The sequence below is a fragment of the Miscanthus floridulus genome, unplaced genomic scaffold (assembly GCF_019320115.1).
Source record: "Miscanthus floridulus cultivar M001 unplaced genomic scaffold, ASM1932011v1 os_1856_1_2, whole genome shotgun sequence".
In the NCBI taxonomy this organism is placed as follows: Eukaryota; Viridiplantae; Streptophyta; class Magnoliopsida; order Poales; family Poaceae; genus Miscanthus; species Miscanthus floridulus.
Window position 1 is genome coordinate 28,670 of NW_027097957.1, and position 11,460 is coordinate 40,129.

At 44.7% G+C, this 11,460-nt stretch overlaps 2 protein-coding genes across 3 annotated transcripts; one reads left to right on the plus strand and one right to left on the minus strand.

Moving 5' to 3' along the window:
• The first annotated feature begins 352 nt into the window (after nt 1-352).
• On the plus strand, nt 353-4,598 carry LOC136534374 (L10-interacting MYB domain-containing protein-like). 2 transcript variants are annotated; one of them, XM_066526826.1, is made up of 6 exons: nt 1,494-1,628; nt 1,722-2,047; nt 2,134-2,206; nt 3,050-3,564; nt 3,662-3,707; nt 4,314-4,598. In XM_066526826.1, the coding sequence occupies exons 2-5, from the start codon at nt 1,724-1,726 to the stop codon at nt 3,671-3,673; spliced, it is 924 nt and encodes a 307-aa protein (XP_066382923.1). In that variant the 5' UTR covers nt 1,494-1,628; nt 1,722-1,723; the 3' UTR covers nt 3,674-3,707; nt 4,314-4,598. The 2 variants fall into 2 exon arrangements, with proteins under 2 accessions (XP_066382922.1, XP_066382923.1); XM_066526825.1 differs by lacking the exons at nt 2,134-2,206; nt 3,050-3,564; nt 3,662-3,707; nt 4,314-4,598 and adding an exon at nt 353-856 and having other exon boundaries at nt 936-1,628; nt 1,722-1,796.
• Nucleotides 4,599-7,688: 3,090 nt separating this feature from the next.
• Nucleotides 7,689-11,214, minus strand: LOC136534376 (transcription factor bHLH96-like). Its single transcript, XM_066526828.1, has 3 exons — nt 10,699-11,214; nt 9,703-10,251; nt 7,689-8,077 (listed from the first exon to the last, which is right to left on the minus strand). Exons 1-3 carry the CDS (start codon nt 11,110-11,112, stop codon nt 7,955-7,957), a joined length of 1,086 nt encoding a protein of 361 aa, XP_066382925.1. The 5' UTR covers nt 11,113-11,214; the 3' UTR covers nt 7,689-7,954.
• Between the last annotated feature and the right edge of the window lie 246 nt (nt 11,215-11,460).

Genomic DNA, 11,460 nt, shown 5'->3' on the forward strand with positions numbered 1-11,460 from the left:
CCTGGTGTAGGATGTGTTGGTTGTGTGTGTTAGGAGTGGGTGCAGGATGTATTTGGACGACATCTGGTAATATTTATCTACTTGACCCCAAATCCTATGAATATGCCAAGTCAATGCAAATAATATATCAACCCTCCTGTTCCTGTCCCATCTACTTTGATTGCATCTATGTTTCTCAACGGACCTAACTACATTGATCTTGGCATCACCCCCTCCCATGATGATTGCAAATCTCTTCTTTTATGTATTGCAGTTCATAGAACTCTTCTTTTATGTTTGGCACATCAGTTATAATTCTTGTTTTTAGTTATATTATATCCTATTTAATAATATTATCCCTATATAATAGATAATGGGTTCTTGGGAGGAGGATGTTAGGCAGTTTATGTTAGATGAGGAAGAATTGGACGATGAACTTTTCTTTGTTATTGTCCCTGTTGTCATGTCATGTCTCTATGATGAAAAGATGCCAGAACACACGTCATCTCTTCCTGGTGCCACAAAGGTCAAAGAAATCCTAGAAGGCCACGAAAATTGGTGCAAGTCAGAGTTTAGAATGGAGGTTGAGATCTTTAGAGCTATAGCAAATCTTCTCAGAGCAGAAAACTTATTACGCGACACACGCGGTGTTAAGATTGAGGAGCAATTAGGAATGTTTTTGTTCATGCTCTCCCATAATGCTAGCATTGAAACGCTGAAGAAAGCATTCCAACACAGTGGTGAGACAATTCATAGGAAAGTCAATGAGGTCTTCGATATAATTCCAACATTGACTCATAGATTCATCAAGCTTCCAAATCCAAACCAAACACATGCCAAGATTTTATCAAACCCTCAGTTCATGCCGTTCTTCCAGGTTAGTCATATATGCTGCTTGCCCTTGTATCATTCTAAACACACTATTCCAACAATCTTAGGTTCCTTTTTACGTGCAGAACTGCATTGGCGCCATTGATGGGACACATATCCCTATTACTATCAATGAAGATAAGGCCCCTCCTTTTAGAAACAGAAAAGGGACATTGTCCCAGAATGTTATGTTCGCTTGTGACTTTGATCTCAAATTCACTTTCATCTCTTGTGGGTGGGAAGGATCTACGTCTGATGCAGGAGTCCTACGTTCTGCTCTTACGAAGGGTTTTCATGTACCGCCAGGGAAATTCTACCTTGTAGATGGCGGATATGCTAACACTCCATCATTCATAGCACCGTACCGAGGAGTTAGGTACCACCTTGGCGAGTTTAGAAGGCGTGGATCATCGCAGAGAAATGAGTATGCAAACTACAAGGAGTTGTTTAATCATCGGCATGCACAACTTCGGAATCATATTGAAAGGGCATTTGGGGTGTTGAAAAAACGGTTTCTAATTCTAAAAGTGGGAACACACTATCCAATTGAGACTCAGATCAAGATTCCTGCAGCAGCGGCGGTATTTCACAATATAATTAGAGCGCACAATGGGCAAGATAATTGGCTAGATCACCAACCACAATATATCAATCCAACCACTTTTGTTGATATGCCGGAGGGGGATAACAGTTATCCAAGCGAGATAGAATCGAGTGATGGTAACACATTACGAGATCAAATCGCGCAAGCGATGTGGGCTGCCTATAATAATTAGATGGTAATTTGGAGCATTGTTCATCATTTTCAGCATTTTACCTTACATTTATATTTCTATAATTTTAGCTTATGTTTATCTTTCACCATTTTTCAGCAATGTCAACGTCCCAGGGTACAAGGGCTGCATGGACCTACACGTATGAGAAAGGGCTGGTGGATGTAATGAAAGAGCATGTCAATATCCCAATGTACAGGGCACAAAATGGCTGGACAGCAGATGGATGGAGAAATATTGTTAAACGGTTCAACGAAACCTTCCCTTTAGCTCATTTTTCAAAACAACAAATGCAAGAGAAGGAGAAGGAGTTGAAAGGAAACTATAGGACAGTTAGAGATGCCAGAAAAGAGAGTGGTGTTGGTTGGAATGAGACATTAAGCATGATAATTGCCGAACCAAAGAAATGGGAAGACCTAATTGAGGTTAGTCACTTTCTGTCAATTATATAGTACTGTGTTTTCACTATTTTAAGAAGCTAACCAAAATGTTGCTTTGTTGCATTTAATAGAAGTATCCCAAAGTCAGTAAGTTCCAAAAGAAGCCACTTCCTCTTTATGAACACCTGGCATCATTGTATGCAGGTAATTTTTCTTTGTTTGTCTTCTGTCAATTACCTCATCTTAGTTTATCTTCTGCTACCTGTTGTACGTTTACATTGCAATCCAGTGTGCACATACATCCTGCACTGATGTTAGCGATCATTGTGTGAAAGTGAAACCATGCCAATTTGAAGCCGGTATGGTTTAGATGTATTGTTTTAGCTGGTATTTTTGGATTGCTCAGAATCTAGCAAACTTCCTAATACTTAACATGGCTTTGCCGGTCTGCTGCAGCACGCCTGGTGCCTGGCGCAGTGTGGTGCTGCATAAAGCTACCACCGCCTACTTGCACTCAAATAGCCATAGCTATAGGGGGGATGGGACGGATGATGCATTGGTACTGTTTGCAGCTGTGCTATGATACGAGTGTCAGGTCACTCTCGCCCACGCGAACCCAAACAACTAGCCTGGTTAGCCGAGATATGGATAACTTCTAGATCGAGGACTCTTCTTGATTTGTCTGGTGTTGCCTGGTGTTGCCCTCCCCTCCCATCCACGGCGAATACAGCAAGATTAGCTTCAGTTTACTAGTGCGTTCTCTTTTGCCTCCTCTCCACCAGAGGAGCAAAATTTACATATATAGGAATTTGTTCCCATCCACACTCACTCGGTACAATAGTAAGTACAACATTCTGTTCTATTCTAAATTCTAATGTATGCTACTCTAATTGAGAACCTGTTAGGTCATTTTTGGCTTATATCAGGGGGATGGGGATCTATTGGGCCTAATTTTTGAATTCTTGTATCTCAGAATCTACAAAAGCAGATTATTTTTGAATAACTTTGAATAATACCTAAGAGTGCATCTGTGATGTGTATTGATAGGAAGTATAGCCACTGGAGATTTGAATTTTACATCAACCGAGCCACCTAGCATGACAGCACCACCTCCAATTGAAAGAAGTCACTCTGAGCAAAGTACACAGAACACGGCTGCTGGCTCTGATTCTGTTGGCATCAATTTTGGTACAAATACTTTTTCTCAAATTGAGGGCCCAGAAGTGCAATCTGCACCACCCTATCTCAATCTAGAGGAGGGAGCAAGTGCTAGTGGAAAAAAACGCAAGCAAAGTCAAATGGCATCTAAACTCGGCGAATTCATAGACTTGAGAAAGATCCAGATGGAGAAAAATCAGGAAAAACTAGATGAGAAGAAGAAAAAAGAAGATGACTATTCTGTAGAAAAGTGCATTGCTGTTGTGGATACCATAGAAGACCTAACTATTGAGCAGAAGGCAGATGCTAATGAGCTCTTTCAATCTGAGATGAATCGACAGATATTTATGATGACCAAAAATCCAGCTGTTCGACTAGTTTGGCTAAAGAAAAAAATTTCACAGGTATGTTTGCTTGTTGTCTTAGTGTTCTTCTCTTGTAGCATTAGATCATCTAAACTAAACCTGTATTCTGAGATGATTCTTGCCTCATTAATTGCAGATGTCCCAGTGACTAACTGGTGGAGAAGTGTGATTCTGTTTCAAAGGTAAACCCATGTTTGAGTACACTACTGTCTATATTTCCTGTTTTAGTATGGCCAGTGAAAGATGCAAGCTTTAATCTATTATGAAACTGCAGTGTACTTGCAGTGCAATTATATCTTGTTGGATTTATTGGACTGACTTGTAGTGGTGATGTGCTACCAACATAGAGTTATCTATATTCTTATCTGTATTTTTATGGAAAAGATTTGATGTGCCTAGTGGTACAATTAGTAATAACTTTTGTATTAAATTTAATGGTGTAAGATTTGGTTAATGTGCTATCACCAGCAAGTACATAGTGGTCACTGGCTCCTAGCTTTCAGCTTGTGTTTTTGTTTTTGTCATAGAAATTACTAGCTCCTGCAACATACATGTTTAACTGATTCCACAAACAACGCACTGATATGAAACACTATTCGCATATGATTCTGAAATTTCCATTGACAATATTCAGTTACTGTAGTAGATATTTGGTGAAGGAAATGTAGTTTTCTAGTCCTATAGACATACTGAACATATGTAATTGAGCAAAAAAAGTTACTCAAAGAAATGAGCATATGAACTTTGTATACTGAAACTAACTTGATGCTTGTTTATCCTAACTGCAGATGTCCTAGTGAACATAATTGTTGCAGAAGTATTAGTTCATCTCAGGTTATGTGAGTTGCAAACAAAGTTATCTGTTTCAGTTGATGATTCATGAATGATCCGATGTAATAGTGGCTATTACTAGTAGAGTTTATTCTCTGGATCTTAATAAAAATAGGAATATCTTTCTATTATTTAGTGCTGCCATTTTGAATAGAAGGTGCAATAACAATTTGAAGACAATTACAAGCTACTATCTGGATGTTACCTTGTGTACTGCCTTTTAGTTTGGTTCTTGAGATACATTTATGCTCGAGTTGAAGGTATTTGGCGCCAGGTTCTGGAAGAATTTTTTTTGTGTTATAATTGCATCTTTGTCCATTTTTTACTTTATTATGGCATTGAATTATTGAATATGTACTGAATTTCGTTGATTTTTTCTCAATTTTTGGGCTTGTTTACCTTGCTCCTGTACTCTCTCTTCCTTTTTTTTGTTTCTTTTTTAATTGAATTTGAACGGCAAAGGATGTTTTTTTCTAAATCCAAGGATGCAGCAAACTGGAAACAGCCGCCGATTCTAACAGCCACTGTGGGCTTGCCTCCCCTGCGCTTGCTTCCAAACAGCACCAGGGAACAGGACTCATCTCCCCTGGCGTGGAGAGGGATGTGACCGTCCACAAAAATCCCCCTTGGGGCTGCTATTCCCTGGGCTGAGCTGCCTTGGGGCTGCCATTTTTAGGGAGGCGCTAGACAGCCGTTCTAGATTTTTTCGCCACCCTGTACGTCTCGGCAGGTGCTTGTGCCAAGCGTCGCTGCTCACGCAAGCGGCCGTCGCCGACGCTCAAAGAGTAGCGACGCACGCGCGTGTGGAACCTGAAGAGATCGTGCGTTTTCTAGACATGCGGGAGGTGGGTTAGCGTGGTGTGTTGGGCTAGAAAGCGGATTTCTTTCTCCCTTCTCATGTCTAGCTTCTCGGCCCATTTCTCCTGTCTAGATTCTCGGTCCATTTTTCCTGTCTAGATTCTCGGCCCAGTATTTGGATTCTCTTTGGAGACAGTGGGTACGTGGGAGATGAAACGGACGGGGGGGTGGTTTCACATCTATATGGATACAAAACCAGTATATATAACAAAGTTGATATTATCTTATGCTCTATAAAATTGTCTATGGGATTACTTGATTGAACCACTAAAAATAAAATAAAAAGATCCATAAAATAGGCATTCAAAGTTACCATTGCACATAAACCTATTACACCTGGAATCGAGAGCTTACTACATTTATATAGTTTGATCAAGGAACGGTGAAGATGATCAAAACACATCAAAAATGCCGATTTCAAAAGATTAACATCTATTTACACACCATATTAGGCTGAAAAGTAAAAATCAACTCATCAACCTAAACACAATTGTTTTAAGTTTGAGGAAGAGCATCAATTGCAATATATATATATATATATATATATATATATATATATATATATATATATATATATATATATATATATATATATTATTTGAAGTTTAGTAGCATAGGTTTGCTGCAGTTTCCCCATCACTTTTATTCCTGATCAACTAGTGTAGCATCTTCCTACTTCAAACTGACCTGCAACCAGCATTGATAATTAAAGTATTAAAGAAATGAAACCAGACAAGTTTTGTACTGCTAGATTCAATACTTTGATCTATCTCATTATAAACTTTATACTGGTACGTTCAAGACTTTACACTCACAATTTATAAACTTTAAACTATGGCATTACAAACTTTGTATTGCTAGGTTCAAAAGCTTTGAACTATCGCATTATAAACTTTGAACTGCCAGGTTCAAAACTTTACACTTAGAATTTACAAAACTTTGAACTATCACATTATAAACTTTGTACTGCTAGGTTCAAACCTTTCAACTATCACATTATAAACTTTGTACTGCTAGGTTCAAAACTTTACACTCAGAATTTATAAACTTTGAACCATCACATTCTAAACTTTGTATTAGCTCATTTAAAGCTTTATACTTTAAGATTTAAAATTTGTAATTTCAAACCTTATTTTAAAATTCAAAAACTTTATACTAGCACACTTGAGAGTCTGCACTTTAAGATTTAAAACTTTGTAATTTCAATCTTTTCTTTTGAAATTCAGGAACTTTATACTAGCACATTTAAAACTTTATACTAGGTCATTTGAAACATTGTACTTTAAGATTCACAACTTTGTGATTCCAAACTTTGCACTTCAAGTTTCCAAACTTTATTGTAACATAGCAAAAAAAACAGTGGAGTGAAAGAGGGTGAAGACCTGAAGAGGAGCATAATGATCGCAAGAATCATCATTGAGGAAGAGTTGCCAACAGCAAGAAAAACTGGAAGAGTTGTTGCACAGGGTGATAATCCAGGTACAAGTACAAGACCGACGACTACTGCCATCTTTTCAATTGGATGATTATGAGCATGGCTATGACCACCTTTTCCTAAGGCAAACAATAGGATATAACTTTCTCCATGAAAAATCTGCAACAACAAGGCAAGTCTATGCACTGTTTCTTCGCCAGCTATAGTATTTTTCATAGTAACTGCAGTTGTCCCAAGAAGAGCCGTGGAAACAACATGAAGAATACCTCGAAATGCAGCCACAGGAGTTGGCAATCTTTTCTTAGTAGAAACATATACAAAAGAAGGGCATCATTTGCAAAATAACAATGTCCTAATCACTAAATCACAGAGAAAAATATAAGAATGAATAATATGACATTACAAGTTCTTAGAGAGTACACTACCAGGATGAAGCAAAGAGGGTGCACCAAAAACCAGGGGAACCAAGATGAGACAAAACATAGATGTAGTGCAGGAATCATAACCCTCTCCTCTCGATGCTTGTGACGTTCGAGACGACGCGGGCCTAACATGGGCGTATGGGAGTATGAAACGACGCAGAAAAATTACTGCAGACGCGGGCGCTAGCGCTAGCAAGCCGGTAAATAGATTAGCACTTAATATTAGTGTTTGCCGTTGTAGATCCAGACTATTATATAATTGTTTGATTATTCTCTTTCTTAAGAGCCCACCAGGCTGTACATAGTACATACCCTTACTCCAGGCTAAGGCTAGCAGCGAATAAAAGTCCATTAGACATGTAAAAAATTAATTAAGAGAATGAATTAATTAAAAATATCTATGGACATGCATGCAAATAAAGAAAAAGGTGAGATTAGAAAGCTAACATGCAACTAGAGAAGTGATATTCATGGGAGAGAAGGTAAGTCTAATCAGCTATACAAGAAAACTTATTGAGAGTCCAAATAGAAATCGTAAGTTGGGAATATGAAACGACGCACGTGCGTTAAATAAAGATTGTGGCGGCCGCCGCGCATCCTCGAACAACACTGAGGAAATGGACTGCTGGGAGCTAATCATCACAGATCGAACGCTAAATGAAACATCGTGACAACATGCCGAACACACGCTTACACATCTACTAGAAAAAAGTACTAAAAAAACAAAGATCAAACTACACAATTACACTGAGACGTTTCACCGGACCCTTGAAAACGCCTACTATGCTTGTAGGAGTACATGACTTTGAGTCACGTCGCATCTACGCTCGTCTCCTCGATCGCCGGGGGCGTCGTCGGTCGGTCGGTCGGCTCGCGGGCGGCCCTATTGCGGCCCCGCTGCCGCGAGCAGCTGCTGCTCGGTGGCCTCGGCGTCGATGATGCAAAGCACGTGGTGCACGGCGGCGGCGATGTCTTCCGCCGTCGCCAGGCCGCACCCTTCCTCCACCTGCAGCAAAGCACGCCGTGGTTAAGCACCTGCACCTGCACGGACGATGCGAATGAACGCTGCACATGCGCAATGGCCCATGGCCGGAGCCCGGACGGATGACTGCTGCTGCATCAGGAACAAGGAGGGGTGGGAATCTGCGGGGACTTGACTCCACCACTGCACTGCCCGTGGTTATAAGCTACGGCACAGTGTCGTACTGCCGTGGCCAAAAATAACACAAGGCCACAAGGCGAGGACGGCAGCAACGTGTACGCTGTCTCCCTGCCGCCTAGGCATAGCCTTTTTCCGCCCATTTCTCGCTGCCAATCTCAAGCTCCAGCGGCCAGGCTCAGACGCTCAGAGAAAAGATTCGCCCTGCCAGTGCCTCTCTTTCTGGCTACTGTGCATTCATCTCCATGAGTCTCGCCGTGCCAGAGTGTCTACCCCCAACAACTACTAGGCGCTACGGAGCCTACTACTACTGCACAAGTGCAGCGCAGCGCACAGCCATAGCCATGGACAGGCGCCGACATGAGCACATGGCAACTCTATCTATTGACAAGCCAGAGCATGGCGTACGTAGCCTGCGTGCAATGCGATACGATGCGAGCTCGGAGCTCACCAAGGCAAGGCATGGCATGGCAGTGGCACTATGGGCTAGTATGGCATTGGCACGGCAGGCAGGCCCCGGCGCCTCGCTGAGCTCTCCGGTCAAAAGCAAGCACCAACGCCGCTGCTGTAGCATTCAGTCGTACTAGCACCGGCGGGGAGCAAGAAAAGCCCCAGGTGTCCAGTGTTCGTGTCAGGTCCATCGGATTCTCATCAGGGCTTTGTTTAGATGTCATCCAAATTCCAAGTTTTTTTACTCTCTCTTCATCACATCAATTTTTAGCCGCTTGCATGGAGTATTAAATATAGGTAAAAAAAATAACTAATTACACAGTTTAGTTGAAAATCACGAGATGAATTTTTTGAGCCTAGTTGGTCTACGATTAGACAATATTTGCCAAATAAGACGAAAGTAGTACTATTTATGGGGTTGATTTTTTTTGCAATCTAAACGAGGCGCAGAGCTAGATTCGGGGGGAAAAAATATCGATTCGCCTCCAACAAGGCAACAATGCATGCACGCACTGGTTCGAGTCGAGCCTGGGTGCAGGAAAGGACCTCTCCTGCCTGCCGGACCGCAGCGATGTGATGACTCATGACCCCTGGATGTTTGGTCTACAGTCTACACATCCAACAGCAGGAGAATATCTGACACGCTTTACTTTCAGGCCTACTGCTGCTAAAGATGGATGCCGCCAAATCAATGGACATGGAGAGTTGGAGACCTCAGCTCAGCCTCTGGGAGTCAGGGTGTTGCTGATCGATTTTCTATTGATTTTTGGTTCGTGCAGAGTGACCCTCATGATTCCTAAATGATGTGTGTGGAGACAGAGACACGCAAACTTTGCTGCTAGAATCGCTCGATTGGTGAGCCTAACGTGCAAGATCCCTGTAGTTTTCGAGTTGTGCATCGGTTTGTGTCCACTGCAAATCTTTGTCCTACTTCATCAACAAAACGCAGGAATGAATCAAAACTTAAATTAGGGAAACTTAAAGGCAGCGGCAAATGCGCGCACGCATATTACTGTATGTACCTTGACGCTGATGGAGTAGAGGACCAGGGCGTCCAGCGTGGTGACGCTGAGGTGGAGCACGCCGAGGCGGAGCGCCTGGAGCCCGATGACCAAGCTGAGGAGCTGCCCGGGCCGCCGTGTCGTCATCACGCGGACGTTGGCGTGCGTCTCCACCAGGGTCACCTCGACGTCGGCCACCCCCGACCTGCGGCCGTCCTCCTCCCCCTCCGCCGCCGCAGCCGCGGGGTTCCGCGCCGAGTGGCACCACACGTACTGCGGGTACGTGAAGAACTGCGCGAACGGGGCCGGCGGCGCGTGCGCGTGGTCCGCCGCGTCCTCCGTCACGCTGCTGCTGCAGTTGCTCGTTGTCGCCGCCGCCGCGGGATCCGCGCAGCAGGTCTTGGTGGTGCTGCTGGTGGCGTACTGCATTGGCGTCGCGTCAGGCTTCGCCGCCGCCGCCACGTGCTGGTGAACCATCAGCGTCCGCTTCTGCGCCTCGAGGCACTGTAGCTGCTGCTCCAGCTCCTTCACGAACTCGATTGCGCCTCCGACGATGGAAGCTTGGTCACCCTGCGAATGTTCCGTTAATTGTCAGGATTTGGACTATGGACAGATAGGGAACCAAGGTCCAAGGAGCATTTAACTCTCTGCAAGGACTAGACCGAAGTTAATGACAGAAGAGGGGGACACATTAATGCATGGTTTGTTGGTGCCCGGCCAAGACTGAACAAAGAAATCCAACAGTGAAGGGAATTAAAGGCTTAAAAGCTAGTGAACGGCAGGCGTAAAATAGTCACGGTTGACCTAGAAAAAGGAAAGGCATGGTATGAACTGCTCGCTCGATACTCGAAAGTGGAAGGTCTCTTTCGCCAAGAGAGACATTCCTCCGCCATGGTTGCTCCGCCGTCGCTTTCTTCCTTTGACGAACACTAGAACAGATAGAGAACAGAAGAAGAAAGGAACACGCTCGCTTGACACGAAGCGGTGTCCGTTTGCTACACTGCTACGCGCGCGTACCCTCTGGACGTAGGCCTCCGGCATGATGGAGCGGAGCGCGGCGAGGTACTCATTCATCTGGCGGCGGCGGTTGCGCTCGACGGCGATGTGCGTCATCCGCTGGGTCTCCGTCTCCTCCCTGGACTTGCAGCTCCGTGCCCGCCGCCGCCGCTTCCTGACCCTAGTCGTCGTCGGCGCCGCCGCCGACGTCGTCGCTCCCTGCGCCTCCCCCGCCAGCGCCTCCACGGCCGCCTGCTGCTGCTCCTGCTGCGGATGATGATGCTGATGCGCCGACGCCGGGCCGACGACAATGCCGGCGCCGTCACAGAACGCGGCGGTGTCGAAGAGGAAATTGGCGGCGTTGAACGTGTCGTAGACGAGCGCCGCGGCGTCGCTGGGCGGCGCGGCGCACAGCGCGTCCACTAGCGCCGACATGGCGGGCGGGTGGCCGACGGTCGCTCTCGCACTCTAGCTAGCTAGCTCCCCGCGCGTGCGTGGCTGCTTCTCGGTGTCGGTAAGCTCTTGGCGACGCGCGGTATCGTTTACTTGCAGAGCTGCGTGCGGGGTGCCTACTAGTACCAGCACGCTGCCCCCCGCGCCCCCCACCCCGCCCCCTGCAGCTTTGCCGCTGCGTCGGCTGCTGGCTGCTGCTGCCAACTGATCCGTATCTGAGGTTCTGATCTCCTTGCGTTGGTGGCATGCGTATGTTTCTTTCTCCCTAGTGGTGGGCTGAGTGTATACGGGGGGAAAGGGTAAGGTTTTCAGCCGGGGAACAGTGGATGC

Bases quoted from the DNA above. Each gene is read 5' to 3' on its own strand.
- LOC136534376 (XM_066526828.1), bottom strand. From the start codon at position 11,112: ATGTCGGCGCTAGTGGACGCGCTGTGCGCCGCGCCGCCCAGCGACGCC. The intron at 10,252-10,698 runs GTACGCGCGCGT...GAACATTCGCAG, and splicing joins CGGAGGCCTACGTCCAGAGG to GGTGACCAAGCTTCCATCGT. The intron at 8,078-9,702 runs GTACATACAGTA...GCTTTGCTGCAG, and splicing joins TCTACTCCATCAGCGTCAAG to GTGGAGGAAGGGTGCGGCCT.
- LOC136534374 (XM_066526825.1), top strand. From the start codon at position 353: ATGGGTTCTTGGGAGGAGGATGTTAGGCAGTTTATGTTAGATGAGGAA. The intron at 857-935 runs GTTAGTCATATA...TTTTACGTGCAG, and splicing joins AGTTCATGCCGTTCTTCCAG to AACTGCATTGGCGCCATTGA.